The 20,422-nt window shown below is 43.9% G+C and overlaps 1 protein-coding gene across 2 annotated transcripts in view; it reads right to left on the bottom strand.

Moving 5' to 3' along the window:
• The window catches only part of ATP7A (ATPase copper transporting alpha), a 113,632-nt gene that overhangs the window by 59,699 nt on the left and 33,511 nt on the right, over positions 1-20,422 (bottom strand). For both annotated transcript variants that reach the window (XM_066357924.1, XM_066357925.1), the window contains one exon: positions 15,334-15,474. In XM_066357924.1, the coding sequence (XP_066214021.1) occupies positions 15,334-15,453 (120 nt within the window). In that variant the 5' untranslated portion in view covers positions 15,454-15,474. The remainder of the gene's footprint in view (positions 1-15,333; positions 15,475-20,422) is intronic.

Here is a 20,422-nt window from a genome sequence, read left to right as displayed (position 1 = left end):
TTTGAGTGAGGGCTCATCTGGCTTGAGCAAAAAAAAAAAAAAAAAAAAAAAGCTCACCACCTTGGACCCAAGGTCTCTGGCTCGAGCAAGGGGTTACTCGGTCTGCTGAAGGCCCACGGTCAAGGCACATATGAGAAAGCAATCAATGAACAACTAAGGTGTCACAACAAAAAACTGATGATTGATGCTTCTCATCTCTCTCTGTTTCTATCTGTCCCTATCTATCCCTCTCTCTGACTCTCTCTCTGTTCCTGTAAAAAAAAAACAAAATTACGACTGTGGCTCATGGGAAGGACCAAGGTGGGGCACTATTCCCTGTATCTAGGTGAAGGCAGGAGAAAAGATACCAATTGTTCTCTGTGGCCTCAGTAGCATTAATAGTGGTAGAGAGGGTGCTAACTGTCCACATGGATTGCAAGATCCATTCTTTCAACGCATATGGTGTTCTTTATCTACTGAAACGTCTAAAACATGAAATTCAGGCACAGTATACTTTTTCTGCATGTGATTTCTGTATAGTTTGTATAAATATACAAAGGCTGCATCAGCTATTCTCAAGCAAAATAAAAGCTAGAATATTGGAGAAATCACCCTAATTCGAAGAACCGCAGTTTCTTGAGACTGGACCAGATAACCTTTTTAGCTCTAACTTTCTATAAAACCTAAAATCTGTGTTGCTACCACTTCTTGGGTTGTCCTTAGTACATTTTTCTCTTTTGTATTCCTTCTCATCAGATAAGAAAAGGTGATCCAGTTTCCTTTATGAAGCTTATGAAACTGCCCAGGAAACTCAGCAAGAAAATGAAAGTTAGGGTTTAAATGCAGATTTGTGGCACTCCAAAGTCTATATTCTTTCCATCTATAAATGATGAGGCCATATGAACTGTAATTTCCTTAAATAACTAAAACTCTAGGCCTGTGATTTGAGCAATGTGTAGTTTATTTTAAAAACACTAGAAAGTTGTTTTCTAGGGTTGAACCAAATTTTGGTTCTGTATTTGTCTTCCCCACTGCATTTCCTATCTTTCCTCCCACTGGTTTAAATTAAAAATTATTTAGAAAATATCTTTTTTTTTTTTTTTAGGTGAGAGGAGCAGAGACAGTGAGGCAAACTCCTGCCAATGTTTGAGTACCTAGCTTCTATTTTTAACACCTGAGGCAAATGGTTGGACCAAGAGAGTCATCCTCAGTGCCTGGAGCCATGCTTGAACCAATCAAGCCACTGGCTGCGGGAGAAGAAGGAGAGAAAGGGAAGAGGAAAGGGGAGAGAAGCAAATGGTCACTTCTCCTTTGTGCCCTGACTGGGAATCAAACCCAGGATGTTCATACACCAAATATATTTCTTTGGATTTTTATCAGGATTGACAATCAGTATATCCTAAAATTTCCCCATTTTTAAGTTACTTTGGGAAAGGTCCTAGGCTAAAGTTTTAGCACACTGAAATTCCTTTATATCCTCCAGGAATTAATTTATATAAGTCATCCCAACAAATTCAGGTTGGCATCTGCTCAGTCAGTGTGGCAGTCTTCAGACAGGATAAAGCCCACTTTCTTACATTTTTGTAACAACTCACCATAAAGGTAAGCAGAGGCTTTTGAGAGTTTGAAAGGGTCATTTTACACAAAATGAAGTAAAAAAAAAGTGACATGATTCAGAGAATTATCCTGAATTTCTAACATTTGATTCACTACCTATATTTTTTACTCTACTACAAACTATTTTAATGCCTAATAGGAATCTCATTTACTTTTTAATTTTTTTTATTCTTTTCCAAGTGAGGGGAGGGGAGATAGAGAGATAGACTTCTGTATGTGCCCCTGACCGGGATCCACCTGGCATGCCCACCAGGGGGCGATGCTCTGCCCATCTTGGGGCGTCGCTCTGCCACAATCAGAGCCATTCTAGCGCCTGAGGAAAAGCCACAGAGCCATCCCCAGCGCCCGGGCCATCTTTGCTCCAATGGAGCCTTGGCTGCAGGAGGGGAAGAGAGAGACAGAGAGGAAGGAGAGGGGGAGGGGTGGAGAAGCAGATGGGCGCTTCTCCTGTGTGCCCTGGCCGGGAATCGAACCCGAGACTCCCACATGCCAGGCCAACGCTCTACCATTGAGCCAACCGGCCAGGGCCAAAACCACGTATTTTAAAATGAAAAAAGAGATTTTGTAAAACCTTTTAAGTTGTAACACTGATTTTCACGAATTAAATCATCTGTAAACTAAGTGCTTTCTCAGATTTTCATTGCTAAAATATTTTCATTTTACTTCAAAAATTATACAACTAATGTATAACCATTCATTATAAAAATTAAATAAAAGTTATACAAAGGAAATAGTGAAAGTGTCTCTTCATATCATTCCTCCAGTGCTAGATTTTTACCTTGAGTTGGACCTTCTTTGATACTTGAGATAAAGTTCAACTAAATCAGAAACCTAAGCCTCCCTGAATAACTGATTCTACATCTTCATGGGTGGATGATTATTACCTCGGAATTTATATTAAGCAAAATGCCTATATTACTCTAATATAGTGTTTGTAAAAAAGGAACGTTTAGCCCTGGCCGGTTGGCTCAGCGGTAGAGCGTCGGCCTAGCGTGCGGAGGACCCGGGTTCGATTCCCGGCCAGGGCACACAGGAGAAGCGCCCATTTGCTTCTCCACCCCTCCGCCGTGCCTTCCTCTCTGTCTCTCTCTTCCCCTCCCGCAGCCAAAGCTCCACTGGAGCAAAGATGGCCCGGGCGCTGGGGATGGCTCCTTTGCCTCTGCCCCAGGCGCTAGAGTGGCTCTGGTCGCAACATGGCGACGCCCAGGATGGGCAGAGCATCGCCCCCTGGTGGGCAGAGCGTCGCCCCTGGTGGGCGTGCCGGGTGGATCCCGGTCGGGCGCATGCGGGAGTCTGTCTGACTGTCTCTCCCTGTTTCCAGCTTCAGAAAAATGAAAAAAAAAAAAAAAAAAAGGAACGTTTAATGTACTATCATTTGCCATAGCAAAAATTAGGAAACAAACAAAAAAAGTTTCAATTAGAAATCAAAAGACTGATCTCTACATGCTGATATGGAACAATAGCAAACATTTATTTTGCTAAGTGCAAAAAACAAGGTGCAGAACAATATGTATAGTATGATCCCATTTCCATAAAAAGGGGACATATATACACACATACACATATAAACCTTTTTATAGTCATTGTCTATTTCTGAAATGATACATACATAGCAAACTGATAACTGATTTCCTTTGAGAGGGATTTTACTGTGTACATGTGTTATTTTTTCAAGAATCAAAAATAAAAAATAGTTCACTTTAAGGGGAGCAAGACATATATTGACCCACAGGATGAATTTAGTTACTGCTGGCATCCTGTTGATCATTTTTTAAAAGAAAAGTCTATATGAGCACAGTGGACAGCAGCCTTTATCTGCATAAAGGGAAAAGGCCCTCAAAGAGTTAGCAGTTTCAAACTGTCTCAAGGGCAAAGTGATTTCCTAATAGGTTATTAACCTTTGGAGTCATTCAGTACTTATATCTAATTAGATTTGTTTTTACATTTCCACTTTCAAAAAGGCCAACCAATCCCAGAGAAAGACCTTCACCTTATCCGCCCATTTCATTTTCCCCCTGAACAGACCACAGGGGTGATTAAATTAAACATCAGGTTAATCCCTTTAAAGTCTGCAGACTTGAACAATGGCAGGATAAACAAGAGTATTACACTCATTTACAAACTTTACATTTTATAACAAAATTCCCGAAAATGTATTTAAATGCTGAAGCTGCAAAGAGAAATAATCATCTATTTACTCTAAAATTAGAGACTTCTTGACTATTCACTCTCCTTGAGTTTTGTTAAAGCTCTAATCTGTTCCACTGTACATATTTTCAATAAAGCTACCCCACTAAATTTAACATCACAACTACATTACTTCCTATGAGAGTTTTATTCTAAATACTACCAGAGCTACTTGACTTAGTTGAAACAATGTTCTCTCCAAATCTGGTTTCCAAATCAATTAGTTTTAATAAACATAATCTCAGAAACTATAATCTTCAAAATTTAAACCTTGACATTCTTTAAAAAGTGAGCAATATTTATACATTAACGTGTTGAGGTAAATTCTGACTACAAATTATGTTCGGATGTGGATAATTTTCTATATGATTTCTAAAAAGAGGTGACTCTACCTTTTGTGGCCCCTGAGAATTAAATATTTGAGGGCAGATTCTATTTTTTTATTATTTAGAAATTAAATTTAGCCCTGGTCAGTGGCTCAGTGGACAGAGTGTCAGCCCAGCATGCAGACATCCCGGATTTGATCCCAATCAGGGCACACATGAGCAGTGACCACCTGCTTCTCTTCCCTGTCCTCTCCCCCTTCTCTCCCTCTTCCCCTCCTGCAGCCAGTGCCTTGTTAGAGCATGGCCCTGGGTGCTGACAATAGCTCGTTTGGAGCACATCAGCCTAGGTGCTAAAAATAGCTCAGTACTCGAGCATCCGCTCCAGATGGGATTGCCTGGTGGATCCCAGTCAGGGCACATGCAGGACCCTGCCTATCTCCCCTCCTCTCATCTATAAAAAAAAAGAAATTTAATTTAATGGGGTGACATTGATTAGTAAGAGTACATAGGTTTCAGGTGAATATATCTATAGCATTTGAACTGTTGATTGTGTTGTGTGCCCATCACCCAAAGTCAACTCATTTTATTTCACCGTATACTTGTCCCTCTTTACTCCACTCCCCTCTACACCCCCCCCCCATCGCAACCACTTCACTTTTATCTGTGTTCATGAGTCTCAATTTTATATCCTACCTATGTGGGATATATATTTGTCCCTCTTTACTCTCTTTACCCCTCCTCACCTGGTAACCACAGCACTTTTATCTATGTTGGGGGACCTTTCTTAAGAAAATAATCCAAGACTAAAAAAAACTAAAATTTTGTACAAAAGTAAATAATCTGAATAAGTAAAACAACACAATTTACAAAAATTTTGAAGCTACAAATACCATAAAATAACATACTTACCACTAAAGCATGATACACCTACCTCTAGGATATTTTATTTTCCTATATTTTTGGTTGTATGCTCTGCTATTTCATTTCACAATGATTTTGTAAAAATATTTTTCAACATACAGGAAAGAAATATAATTGTCTTTCCCATTGGTTAATTTTTTTTTTTTTTTTCTAATGAGAGTTTAGAAAAGTTGTCAAATTTAGGAAAACTGCTGATTTTCTTTCATATATGACCTTTAAGATTTCAGGGCGCTTCTGAAGAGTTCACTTGGGCAGTGATTAGTTTCAAATACTCTTTGCACTGATAACAGTCATTTACCAGTTTCCCACTGGGCCCTACAGCTTTACACCATGATGTAATGCTGGTGGCCGAGGCCAGGTGGGTTCCCATTGGATTCGGGCAGACGGCAGAGAAACCGAGGAGCTGGTAACAAAGGAAAACCTGCTACTGGCAGTAAGAGCAAGGGAGCAGGGAAAACCATACCTCACGGTGGCAGGAGAGCAATCTGGGAGACTTACCACCCAGGGGAACCACCCATAGCCTCATATAGGCTATGCACACTGTTGGGCAAGTAAGTTTGTAAAATTTGTAATATTTGAGTTTGCTCACTATTATTGTTGAAAATGGTGCTGCCAGGTGAAACTGCAAATTACCTTCCTGCTTGGGAAGGGCTATTGTTATGCTAATGTGTGCTAGAGGCAGAGTCTTTGTAGGCCCAGGTAGTTTTTTAGAAGGAGGAAGGAGGAAGAAGGAAGAAGAAGAGGGAAGAAGAGCAGGAAGAAGGAAGAAGAAGAAGCCGCCAAGATGGAAGGGAAGGAGAGAGAAGCCAGTTTTGTAGAGTAAAAAGCCATGTTGGCAGATGGGGAACCAGAGGTGGCTGGGACTGGTGGGGGCCTTTGATTCTAGGAAAACCCAATGATTCAGTAGCTTTAGGAGCCCTAAATAGAAAGGGAAGTGTTTTCCCACTGTTTGTTTACTCGCCAGCCAGGTGTGAGGCTAGAATAAAGAAATAGCCCACCATTTTTTGGCTCAACTGTTTCTGTATTGTCTGCCTGAATCTAATGGGAACGTGCACGTGAATGGCCACATGGCGGTGACTACTGGCCGTAAACACACGTGCCTCTGCCACATGCTCACACACTAATCAAGCAAAGTGCTTGCAGCTGTTAAACCCACGAGCAAGTCTCACACAGCTGCCCCACATGTGACGCTGGGCAAGTCGGTGGGTGGTAGGAGTATCACTGGAAACCATTCTGACACCAGAATTTCTAGCAAAAATGTCATGATACACACAAGTGATGAACAACCACATATGGCCCAATATCCTACTGACACCAAACTAAACATATGCCCAGCTCAGCTTCCCCTTAGACCCTCAGAATGACCATGACACATCGAATGCCACCAAACACCAAGGGGAAGTCGGACAGAGGGGAGTCAAAGTGGCAGCAGAAGACAGACTTAAAGGATTGTGGTTAAAATAATTTCCTTTTGCAAAAACACATAATGACCATGTAAACACATTGCTGGGACTCCATCCAGGACCTCAGAAAGGGCCACTGTAAGTGAGGGGCTCAGAAACTGAAGCTTCATTAACTTCACAATAAATCTGTCTCTAGGCCTAGAAGGTTTAACACATACTAAAATATTTTTAATAAATATATTGGGTAACATTGATTGGTAACTGAGTTCGGTTAGCAATGGGGGAAGGTCACATGAGGAACCAGGTCCAGAGACTTTGGCTGGAACCACCCACATCCATGCCCACCAAAAGAAACAGCCCAGGAGCACCTTGAAAAAGAATGACTGTCAGTCAATGAAATTTTGCCATGTTATATCAACCCGCCACCACCCTACCAGCACTATAAATTACCCCACACACACACGCGATAGAATCTGCGCCACTTCTCTGGCCCGTCTTGTGGACCAGAGAACCTCATCCGGGAGCACTCTAAATAAAGCTTTTGCTTGTCCACACTTGGTGGCTACGTCCTTCTTTCTTCCTCAGCTGAAAATACTGAAACCCAGGAGGAGCTTGAAGCCCACGGGGGCCACTCCTCTCCCCTACCCTTCCAAGGAAGAACAGGACCTCTGACCTCCCACTCACTTCAACACATGCTGCGGTAAGTACCCTGCCTCCGGCCTCCCCTCAGTTCTTTCCGCCTCAGAGACTCCCAGTCCGTAATCGCAGCTGCATCAGGGACCTCTCATTCATTCCGAGTGCATGTGTGCCCGTGAAGACTTCCTGGACACTCCCACTCTACCTGACCGTCTGGTGTCCAGAGATTGAGTTGCAAGATGCCAATTCTCATCTCTGATCACTCTGAGGCTGAGGGTAGCCATAGAGGCACAGGAATCTAAACCTGGCTCAAAAACACTCCTGGAGTGCCTTACCGGATCTCTCAAACATTGATCCCTCCCTAAAGAAGTAGAAACTGATCTTCTCCAATGTGGCTGGGCCACAACACCCACTGGATAATTGAACCAGGTGGCCTCCTGAAGGGACTTTTGATTTTAACATCCTCATTGATTTACAGAACTATTGCTAGAGAACTGGGAAATGGTCGGAGATCCCTTACACTCAGGGCTTCTAGTATTTGTGCTCCCGTCCTAATCTCTGTGCCGCCTGCTCTATGCGCAGGTCCTTTTTTAGCTAGAGAAACCTCCACTCCTGATCTTTCCTCCTTTGCCTACCCCATTGAGGAACTCTCTCCCCCTCCTGCCCGACACCCGGGGGTGCCCCTTTCTTGGGACCCCTCTATGGCCCCTCTGCGGACCTCTTCCACTCGGGTCTCTTCCCTCCAGGAAGCCCCCTCCCCTGCCGGCCAGGAGCCCCTCCCTTCTCTGCTGTGTTCTTAAGCCCCTCCTTCATCAGGCCGCCCTCCACTGGCCATTGGCCCTCACGTGGGTTTGCAGGGCTCTGGACCCCATGGCCCAACCACAGTCTTCTTGCAATAAAGCCTGGCCCTGTTCTGCCTCTAGCTCCAGAGTTTTGGGCTAGATCTGGGTGCCGGGATCCCCAGGAGCCCCCCTCCTCTTATTATCAGGCCCAAAACCCCTACCCGAGACCTCACGAACATGGCATTTAAAGTATTTAATGGTCGGGAGGAAAAGGCTGAGGCTACTCACCAGACCTGCATGCAGAAGGTAATGCTCCAAACTCAAGCTCTTGTGGCAGCCCTGAGGCCAGAAGATCAACAGGGGAAAGGCATAAGAGGTGCCCGACACAAGTCTGGGCCACAAAGAGGAACCCCACCAGGAGCTTGCTTTAAACGCAGCAAAGAGGGTCACTGGGCCCAACAGTGCCCCTGCATGAGGACTCCTACTAAGCGCTGCCCTGACTGCAAGCAGCCCCATCACTGGCGGAGCAATTGCCCCCTTTGGGCAACAGGCACTTCCTTGGCGCCTCTACATGGAGGACAAGGCACCCAAATGGGAGGCCAAGCCAATCAGGCGGGCCCATCGCTTCGCTTGAACTTCTCGGACTCATGGACAACTGACACAGTCTGGACTCGAAGACCCCATCACCCTCGTTGAGCCCAGGGTAATGCTGCAACAGTGGGTAAGCCCATCTCATTTCTTCTGGACACGGGGGCTACCTTCTCTGTCTTGCCATCACACTCTGGACCTCTAGTTCCCTCACAGGTCTCGGTTATGGGAGTGTATGAGACCCCTTCTTTTCCTCTTCGCACACCACTCCTGACATGCAGTTTGGACGGATTCCCCTTTTCGCACTCCTTCTTAGTTATGCCCTCATGCCCTGTACCCCTCCTGGGTCAGGACATTCTACAAAGTCTTGGAGCCACTATCCAGTGATAACATCTTCCCACTTATTTCTACCACTCCTGACTGAAGGCTCTCCCACTACCACAGATCACCCTAACCTGATCACACCCTCTATTCCACCATTTTACTGATGAAAAACACGGCAATGCTATTGGTGTGTTAACTCAACCTGTGAAGCCTACATACCGCCCCGTGGCATACCTCTCTAAATAATTGGACACCACCATCAAAGGCTAGCAGCCTCCAGACACTGGGCACGGCAGCTGAACTCACCAAGGAGGCTACTAAACTCACCCTTTCCCAACCCATCACTGTCTTCTCCTCCCACAGGTTCACCAACCTCCTTTCACACAAATCTCTTTCTCTATTAGGTCCTTCCCACCTACAAGAATTTCACCTCCTACCTGACCAGGCGGTGGCACAGTGGACAGAGTGTCAAACTGTGATGCAGAAGGACTCAGGTTTGAGACCCCAAGGTTGCCAGCTTGAGCGTAGGCTCATCTGTTTGGAGCAAAGCTCACCAGCTTGGACCCAAGGTCGCTGGCTCGAGCAAGGGGTCACTCAGTCTGCTGAAGGCCTGGGGTCAGGGCACATATGAGAAAGCAATCAATGAACAACTAAGGTGTCGCAATGAAAAACTGATGATTGGTGCTTCTCATCTCTCTCCATTCCTGTCTGTCTGTCCCTGTCTATCCCTCTCTCTGACTCTCTCTCTCTCTCTGTCTCTGTAAAAAATAATAATAAATAAAAATTATTAAAAAAGAAACAATTATTAAAAAAAAAAAAGAATTTCATCTACTGTTCATCGAAAACCCTTCAGTCACTCTTTCGCCCTCTCCTCGACTCAACCCAGCCACTCTACTGCCAGCTCCTACGACACTTCCAGAACCCACCCACTCTTGTACAGAGCTAATAGATTTCCTCAGCAGACCCCGAGATGGATTATCAGATTCTCCTTTAAAAGATCCAGATCTAATACTCTTTGTAGATGGGAGCTCTGTACAGGGACCCGACGGACGACGACGGATGGCCTATGCGGTGGTCACTACCTCCTCCACCCTAGAAGCCCAGCAGCTGCCAGAGGGCACCACCTCCCAGAAAGCAGAGCTAATTGCCCTCACACGGGCACTCACTCTGGCCCAGGAAAAACACGTAACCATACTGACTCTAAATATGCTTTTCTTATCACCCATAGCCACTCTGCCCTCTGGAAAGAAAGGGGCTTCCTCACTACCAAGGGCTCCCCCATAATCAATGCTACCCTCATTTCTAAACTTTTGCAGGCATTACAGCTACCTGCTGAGGTGGCTGTGATACATTGTAGGGGCCATCAAACCTCTCAGGACCTGGAGGCCTTGGGAAATACTCGGGCCAACGCGGTGGCTCGAAACCTCACCAAGGGGACCTCCCCCACTCCTTTCATGTTTCTCTCCACCTCATTGAAACCTTCCTACACTCCTGAGGAAGAACAGGCCCTCTTCAGGAAAGATGGAGACATGTGCAACGAGGGATGGATATTTCTCGGAGATAGAATTGCCTTACCAAAAGGACAGGCTGAAATTCTCCTTTCTGATATCCACTGTTCCTTACACATAGGGCCAAAAGCTCTTTATCGGTTCTCGCAACCACTCTTTTTCTTCCCAGGCCTCCAGCAGACTATTGAAAAGGTACATGCAGCATGCACTATCTGTTCCAAGCCTCTACACAAGGGGGACTCCATCCCTGCTTCCCCACTCATCAACTGAGGGGGCACATGCCAGGCCAGGATTGGCAAATTGACTTCACTCATATGCCCCTCACAAAAAACTCCACTATCTCCCAACTTTTGTAGATACCTTTTTAGGGTGGATAGAAACCTTTCCCTCTCGAGAAATGGCAGACACCATTTCCCTTCTTCCTTCCTTAGCAGAAAATACCTTACAGTAACATTATATAAATTTCAAGTTACCACTTTATAATACAACATCTGTGTACATCATTGTGCACTCACTACCCTAAGTCTAGTCTACTTTTGTCACCTTGTATTTGGCCTCCTTTAACCTCTTCACCCCCCACACCCAGGAAAATATTTAATAATAAAAAAAGAAGAAGAAAGGTCAAAATGATACTCTATATATCATATGGACCTTTGACTAAAGGAGAGATGAGCTGGAAAAGGCAGACGGTGGGGGAAATAGCTGTGTTCGACTTGCTCACGGGTTTACCAGCTGCAAACACATTCCCTGATTAGTGCGTGAGCACGTGGCAGCACCCCGTGTGGATAGTCTCTGTACTCTATGGGTGCTTATCCGCCCCTGTGAGGGGCCATTTTTGCTGTTCATTTGCCTAAGAAGCAGTTTCCCCTGCGGGTTTGCTCCTACAGGTTGTGAGAATCTATTAAACGTGGATGCCCCCCCCCCCCTTTCTGGCTCCACGGGTCCTGTACTGCCTGCCCGAATCCAATGTGGACCTGCCTGGCCTCGGGCACCAGTATAACACAGAGAAAATGTGTTCCTTTTTTTTCAGCAATCACATTGTGAATGTGCCCTGGAAGGTACAGCTTTAAAGTATCTGTCACTGGGATATGGATAAATCACTATTGATAACACAAAGTACTTTCATATTACATCACTGCTATTTTTCCTTTACACTTAATCCAATTCAAATGCACTTTTCTGACCTTAAACTGACTTTATTAAACAGAGGTGAATTCTTGGAAGATGTAGTAGAAACAGAAGCTTTACATACGAGTGGGGTGCAATGGGCTTTTTTGAGAAAATCTACACAGGAGTGTACTTGCAAAACATCAAAGCAAAATGTAGTCCTTCATGTATAAATGGATACAATGGCAGAACAAACATTAATGTAAAATAGTTTGCCAGACAAAGAGTAAGTACCTAAGTCACTCAGGAAAAAATGCCTGACCTGTGGTGGTGCAGTGGGTAAAGCGTGGACCTGGAACACTGAGCTCACTCGCTGGTTCCAAACCCTGGGCTTGCCTGGTCAAGGCACGTACAAGAGACAACTACTGTGAGTTGACATGTCCTGTTTCTCCCCCCTCTTTCTCTCTCTCCCTCTCCTCCATTCTTTCACCCTCCTCTCTCTAAAAATCAATAAATAAAATCTAAACAAAAAAATTATGTGAACTAGTTTCCTGATGGTTAAAGTAGCTTTGCTGCAATTAGCACAGACAACTCATAAGACTTAGCTATTCTTGCCCCTGGCACCAGCCACCTTAGATCAAGGGGAGGACGTTTAATTGCTTTCATTTGAGGACAAAACCAAGTGCAGGGGTCATACTATTCACTGAAATTAAACAACTCGTTTTTAAAGCTTTGGTACTGAAGGTTCTAGACTTACTTTTGTCATCTTTTCAAATCAAAAAACTGCAAATTATCCATCTAATTTTTGGAGAATTGCAAAATAGTAAAAAAATTACAAAATGATTTTATAAATTTGAATATTTTAAAGAGAAATTTGACAAAACCTGCAGTTTGGTAAACACTGTCACTTCTCAGCTTTTCCAACTTGGCTCTTTCCCCAAAGCAAATTAAACAAGTAGCATCCTTGCCCTGGCCAGTTTGCTCAGTGGTAGAGAGTCGGCCCGGCGTGTGGATGTCCCAGGTTCAATTCCCGGCCAGGGCACACAGGAGAAGCACCCATCTGCTTCTCCACCCCTCCCCCTCTCCTTCCTCTCTGTCTGTCTCTTCCCCTCCTGCAGCCAAGGCTCCATTGGAGCAAAGTTGGTCCGGGTGCTGAGGATGGCTTCATAGCCTACACCTGAGGCACTAGAATGGCTCTAGCTGCAATGGAGCAATGACCCAGATGGGCAGAGTATCGCCCCCTGGTGGTCATGCCGGGCAGATCCTGGTTGGGTGCATGCAGGAGTCTATCTGCCTCCCGGAAGGAAGGAAGGAAAGAAGGAAAGGAGGGAGGGAGGGAGGGAGAAAGGAAGGAAGGAACATCCTAGCAGAGGGGGCAGGGGAGAAAGGCAATGAGGAGTCTCTGACACTGGAGTTCTGTGAATGCAGATGGCGCACACAAAAGAAAATTCTATTTTTGGAGAATGCGCAAGTAGAAAAAATCATATCTAAATATTCCTATGGATGCCTATAGGGCAGAAAATTTAGCAGAAGGCCTCTTATACTATGTAAATAAAACTTTTTAGCCACAACCATCAACATAGTCAGTCACAGTATTTACTGTAGACAACAGATGAGAGAAACATTGCTTTCCCCCTATACAAATAATGAAAATGGATTAAGCCCTGGCCGATTGGCTCAGTGTTCAATTCCCGGCCAGGGCACACAGGAGAAGCGCCCATCTGCTTCTCCACCTCTCCTCCTCTCCTTCCTCTCTGTCTCTCTCTTCCCCTCGCGCAGCCAAGGCTCCATTGGAGCAAAGTTGACCTGGGCGCTGAGGATGGCTCTGTGGCCTCTGCCTCAGGCGCTAGAATGGCTCTGATTGCAACAGAGCAATGCCCCAGATGGGCAGAGCATCGCCCCCTGGTGGGCATGCTGGGTGGATCGCGGTCGGGTGCATGCGGGAGTCTGTCTGACTGCCTCCCCATTTCCAACTTCAGAAAAATACAAACAAAAAAAAGTTTCCTTTGCCCTCTCTACCCAAGATGAATATGAAACTTAGACATGGAAAAAAAAAAAAACACCCCCAGTTTCAGACATGGAAAAGAATTCTGCATATATTGCCACCACACTTCACATGACTCAAGTTAAAGAAATCTTGTACCAAATCTCATAAAGAATCACTACATGCCAATCAGCCAATTTTTTTTGTAATATAAACAAGGCAAACTGAAGTCAATTTATTCAAGATCTTTTAAGAAGTCTGAAACCCACCTATCCTGTATTGTTTTGTTGATGAGCGCCATTCTGACTGGTGTGATGTGGTATCTCGTTGTGGTTTTAATTAGCATTTCTCTAATAATTAATGATGTTGAACATTTTTTCATCTATTGGCCATCTGTATGTCCTCTTTGAAGAAGTGTCTATTCATTTCTTTTACCCATTTTTTTTTGTACCCTTCTGAAGCTGGAAACGGGGAGAGACAGCCAGACAGACTCCCGCATGCGCCTGACCGGGATACACACGGCACGCCCACCAGGGGGCGACGCTCTGCCCACCAGGGGGCGATGCTCTGCCCCTCCGGGGTGTCGCTCTGTCGCGACCAGAGCCACTCTAGCGCCTGGGGCAGAGGCCAAGGAGCCATCCCCAGCTCCCAGGCCATCTTTGCTTCAATGGAGCCTTGGCTGCGGGAGGGGAAGAGAGAGACAGAGAGGAAGGAGGGGGGGTGGAGAAGCAAATGGGCGCTTCTCCTATGTGCCCTGGCCGGGAATCGAACCCGGGTCCCCCGCACGCCAGGCCGACGCTCTACCACTGAGCCAATTTTTACCCATTTTTTAAATTGGATTGTTTGTCTTCCTGGTGTTGAGTTTTACAAGTTCTTTATAAATTTTGGTTATTAACCGCTTATCAGACGTATTGTCAAATATGTTCTCCCATTGTGTGGTTTGTCTTTTTATTCTGTTCATATTCTCTTTAGCTGTGCAAAAGCTTTTTAATTTGACATAGTGCCATTTGTTTATCCTGTCTTTTCTTTCACTTGCCCAAGGATGTGGAGAAAGAGGAACCCTCCTGCACTGCTGGTGGGAATATAGACTGGAGCAGCCACTGCGGAAAACAGTATGGAGATTCCTCAAAAAATTAAAAATGGGCCTGGCCTGTGGTGGCGCAGTGGATAAACCTTCAGCCTGGAATGCCAAGGTTGCCGGTTCAAAACCCTGAGCTTCCCTGGTCAAGGCACATACAACAAGCAAGCAATGAACAACTAACATGAAGCAACTATGATTTGATACTTCCCATTCCATATTGCCCTTTCTTGCCTGTCTCTGTAAAATCAATAAAGTATTTTTAAAAAATTAAAAAATGGAACTGCCTTTTGACCCAGCCATCCCACTTATAGGAATATATCCCAAGAATACCATATCACTGACTCAAAAAAAGAAATGCACCCCCATGTTTATGGCAGCATTGTTCACAATAGCAAAGATCTGGAAACAGCCCAAATGTCCATCAGTAGACAAGTGGATTAATAAGCTGTGGTACATATACACAATAGAATACTATGGGGCCATGAAAAAGAAGGAAATCTTACCTTTTGCGACAACATGGATGGACCTGGAAACTATTATGTTAAGTGAAATAAGCCAGGCAGAGAAAGAAAAATATCATATGACCTCACTCATTTGAGAAATCCAAGGAACAATATGAACTGAGAAATAGAATTAAACCTGAAGGGAAGGGGGGAGGGAGCTGTTGGGAGGGCAGTAAGAAAGATGTTGAGGGGAATACAGGGGAGGGGGGAATGAATGCATTCAGGAAGATACTAGAATATGTAAATGCAATAAATAAATAAAAATTTTAAAGTCTGAATCCCAGATAAGAATATTGTAGAGACAAGAAGTATAAATCCTGTACTTCACTGAGAAGCCAAACCCATTTTGCAATCTCTGACTTCACTAAATCCCAAAAAGAAACTTACTTTAATGTGATGTACACCATTCAACTTTCCAATTTGCTGCTCAATGGACCACACACAGGAACTGCACGTCATCCCCTCAACAGAGATGGTAATAGAATTCACACCCATAGTTGGATCCATTTTGATTTCTTCTTTACATTCCTATTAGAAACAATGAATTCATTAATTCCAGCCATGGAAACAATACTTCCTCAACATTCCCCCACCTCCTCAATTGAAAATAAACTAATAGCCTGACCAGGCGGTGGCGCAGTGGATAGAGCGCTGGACTGGGATGCAGAGGACCCGGGTTCGAGACCCCGAGGTCACCAGCTTGAGCGCGGGCTCATCTGGTTTGAGCAAAAATCCCACCAGCTTGAACCCAAGGTCGCTGGCTCCAGCAAGGGGTTACTCGGTCTGCTGAAGGCCCACGGTCAAGGCACATATGAGAAAGCAATCAATGAACAGCTGAGGTGTTGCAACGCGCAATGAAAAACTAATGATTGATGCTTCTCATCTCTCTCCGTTCCTGTCTGTCTGTCCCTGTCTATCCCTCTCTCTGATTCACTCTCTGTCTCTGTAAAAAAAAACAAAAAAAAAAAAAAACTAATAAAACATTGTCAGTATTCTTTTCTCTTACCTCATGTTACGCCCATGTCCAGACCTTTGCTTTAGCCATTCCCTTGGTTTCTTCCAGATAATCTTCTTGCTAACTTCCTTGTCTCTTTCTCGAGTCTTTACTCAAAGCTAACCTTCTTTCATTTTAATTTTATTTATTCATTTTCGAGAGGTGGGGGAGAGATAGAGAGTGGTGGGGGCAGGGAGGGGAGCAGGAATCATCAACCCCTATATGTGCCTTGACCAGGCAAGCCCAGGGTTTCAAACTGGCAACCTCAGGGTTCCACACTGATGCTTTATCCATTGCGCCACCACAGGCCATGCCTCAAACCTAAGCTTCTTAATGAATCTTACATTGGCCACCCTGTTTAAAATTGCAAACCATACCCTTCCTCAAACATACGCTCTGATTCACCTTACCTCTGCTCTATTTTTCTTTTTCCAGAGAACTTACAACCTTTTAATGTATTCTGTGATTTAAGTATTATGTTTATTGCATATTATGTCTTCCCGTGATGCTTTTAAAATATGTTCACAAATTCTGTTACTCCTTCCTTCAAGAGGTGGAATTTATGAGAAAGATAGAAATAAGTGGAAGCATATTATTATCTTCATGGATTAGAAGAATTAACATGTTAAAATGTCCATACTACCCAAAGCAATCTACAGATTCGATGCAATGCCTCTGAAAATACCAATGACATATTTCACAGATCTAGAACAAACATTCCCAAATTTTATATGGAACCAAAAAAAAAAACCCGTATAGCCTCAGCAATCTTGAGGCAAAATGGGATGTATCACAATATCTGAAATCAAACTATACTACAAGGCCACTGTATTCAAAACAGTTTGGTATTGACATAAGAACAGGCACATAGATCAATAGAACTGAATAAAGAGCCCCAAAATAAATCCACACCTTTATGGTCAATTAATAGTTGACCAAAAAAGACAAGAGCATACAATGGAATAAAGACAATCTCTTCAATAAATGGTATTGGAAAAACTGGACAGGTACATCCAAAAAAAAAATTAAACTAGACCACCAACTTATGTTATACACAAGAATAAATTCAAAATAGATAAAAGACTTAAATTTAAGTCACAAACCATAAAAATCCTGGAAGAAAACATAGTAAATTCTCAGACATCACTCATAGTAATATTTTTATTATTTTTTTTTAATATTTTTAAAAATATTTTATTTTGGGCCCTGGCTGGCTGGCTCAGTGGTAGTGTTGGCATGGCGTGTGGAAGTCCTGGGTTTGATTCCTGGCCAGGGCACACAGGAGAAGCACCTATCTGCTTCTCCATCCTTCCCCCTCTCCTTCCTCTCTGTCCTCTCTTCCCCTCCTGCAGCCAAGGCTCCATTGGAGCAAAGTTGGCTCGGCTGAGGACGGCTCCATGGCCTCCGCCTCAGGCACTAGATTGGCTTTGGTTACAACAGGGCAATGCCCCAGATGGGCCAAGCATTGCCCCTAGTAGGAATGCCGGGTGGATCTCGGTTGGGCACATGCAGGAGTCTGTCTCTCTGTCTCCCCGCTTCTCATTTCAGAAAAATACAAAAAAAAAATTTTAATAAATATTTTATTTTTTAAATATTTATTACTTTTTAAATATTTGTTATTTTAAAAATATTTTAAATATTTATTATTTTACTTTATTTATTTGAGAGAGAGAAAAGAGGGTAAGGAGTGGGAGGCATCAACTCATAGTTGCTTCTCTTATGTGCCTTGACCAGCAAGCATGAGGCCTTAAACTGGGGACCTCAGCATTCCAGGTCGACATTTTATCCACTGTGCCACCACAAGTCATACATCCTGTAGCAACATTTTTATTGATATATCTCCATGGGTAAGAAAAATGAAGGAAAAAATAAACAAAATGCTTTTCACAGAAAAAGAAACCATCAAAGAAATGTAGAGGAAACCCACTGAATGGAGAACATCATCTGCCAATGATATACTGTATCTGACAAGGGGTTAATTTCCAAAATATAAAGAAGTTACACAACTCAACAACATGAAGACAAACAATCCAATTTAAAAATAGGCAAAGGAGCCTGGCCGGGTGTGGCACAGTGGATAAAACATCAATCTGGAATGCTTAGGTCACTGGTTCAAAACCCTAGGCTTGCCCAGTCAAGGCACATATAACAAGCAACCAATGAACAACTAAAGTGATGCAACTATGAGTTTATACTTCTCATTTCGCACCCCTCCTCCTCTCCTCTTTCGGTAAAATCAATAAATAAAATCTTTAAAAAATATATTTTTAGCCTGACCAAGCAGTGACACAGTAGATAGAGCATTGGCCTGGGACACTGAGGATCCAAGCTCGAAACCCTGATGTCACTGGCTTGAGCACAGAATCATAGACATGACCCCACGGTCACTGGCTTGAGCCCAAGGATGCTGGCTAGCGCAAGGAGTCACACTGGCTCAGCTGAAGTCCCCCCGGTAAAAGCAGGTATGAGAAGCAATCAATGAACAACTAAACTGACGCAACTATCAGTTGATACTTCTCATCTCTCTCCCTTCCAGTCTGTCTCTCTCTCACTAAAAAAAAAAGGAAAAAAATTATAACGCATTTCCAAAAAATAAAGACTCCTGCATAATCACAGTACTATTATCATGTCTAAGAAAATAAATAGCCTGACCTGTGGTGGCGCAGTAGATAAAGCGTCGACCTGGAAATGCTGAGGTCGCCGATTCGAAACCCTGGGCTTGCCTGGTCAAGGCACATATGGGAGTTGATGCTTCCAGCTCCTCCCCCCTTCTCTCTCTCTCTCTCTCTCTCTCTCTCTCTCTCTCCTCTCTCTCCTTCTCTGTCTCTCTCTCTCCCCTCTCTAAAAATAAATAAAATAAAATAAAAAAAAAGAAAATAAATAATTGTACATCATCTGACACACATTCTCTATTTAAATTATTTCAAATGGGCCCTGGCCGATTGGCTCAGTGGCTAGAGCATCGGCCCAATGTGTGAATGTCTAGGGTTCAATCCAGGTCAGGGCACACATGAGAGGTAACCATCTGCTTCTCTTTCCCTCCCTTCCCTACTTCTCTCTTTCTTCCTCTCTCACCGCCAGTGGCTCGGTTGGTCCAAGTGTCAGACTCCGGCACTGAGGATAGCTCGGTTGATTGAGCATTGGCCCCAGATTGGGGTTGCCGGTGGGTCCTGGTCAGGGCACATGCGGGAGTCTGTCTATCTCCCCTCCTCTCACTTAAAAAACAAGTAAATAAATAAAAAATAAATCATCTCAAATGTCCCAAGAAGATCCTTTACAGCTCCTTCCCCCAGCACAAGATCCAGACAGAATTCACACACACCATTTGATGGTCTTTTTTTTTTTTTCATTTAATCTAGAACAGCCCTCCCCCACATTTGTTTTCCCCATGTAGTGATTTTTCGAGTAATCCAGATCAGTTATCTTAACAGATATAGTATCCTCTTTTTAAAATAAAAATTCCACTTTGACAGTTTAAGGGCCTGAGAGCTAGAATCATGCCGGCTAATACCTACACAAAGAGCAGAAGCCCAGATGGGTGAGGAAAGGCACGTAACTGTGAGCAAAGGATACCTGGGATGAAGGGAAGTCACAGGCCCAGCTGAAGAATCCCTGGTGGGGTACTTAAGGCAAGCAAGGGGCATTAGGGCATAGAGAGAGGGGCACTGGTAAGCAGGAATGGGTATGAAAAGGGAAGCAGAGCCTGACCAGGTGGTGGTGCAGTGGATACAGCGTCGGACTGGGATGTGGAGGACCCAGATTTGAAACTGCCAGATCGCCAGCTTAAGCATGGGCTCATCTGATTTGAGCAAGACTCACCAGCTCGAGCCCAAGGATGCTGGCTTGAGCAAGGGGTCATTCGGTCTGCTGTAGCCCCTGGTCAAGGCACATGTGAAAAAGCAATGAATGAACAACTAAGGGGCCGCAATGAAGAATTGATGCTTCTCATCTCTCTCTGTCCCTGTCTGTCTGTCTCTGTCTCTGTCACACATAAAAAAAGAGAAGTAGAATAACATCTAAACAAACAAACGCTATTAAACTTTTGCCTACGGTTAGTCCTGTGCCTGAGGAAGGAAACCCTTCCTCTTCTCCAGGGCAGAACACTGGACTTAGTTCTGTATAGCTCAGATATTTTATGAGTCAAATAAGGCTTGTGAGGATTGATCTAGGTACACTACCAAAATGAATTGTTTTTTGGGAAAATGTCAAGCTCAAACAACAGAACTGGTAACAAACTTTTGGAATACAATACGCTCAGCGAATGAAGGTTAGTTTACCTGATTACTTAGGAATGTAAAACTGTAATAGTTTTATTATAGGGTATGCACAGAAAAAAAGAACTGGAGCATCTCTCAGGCTTATAGAGAAACTGAGAGACTATAAAGCACAAAGTCATTCTTAAAGTAACTGGATAATTCACCCTTAGGTATGTATTAAGGAGGAAAGAATTTGTAAGCATGAATGAAAGTTACATTAAAGCAA

The sequence above is a fragment of the Saccopteryx leptura genome, chromosome X (genome assembly GCF_036850995.1).
Source record: "Saccopteryx leptura isolate mSacLep1 chromosome X, mSacLep1_pri_phased_curated, whole genome shotgun sequence".
NCBI lineage: Eukaryota > Metazoa > Chordata > Mammalia > Chiroptera > Emballonuridae > Saccopteryx > Saccopteryx leptura.
Note: the sequence above shows the minus strand (reverse complement) of the source record. Positions and strands in the feature narration are given on the sequence as shown.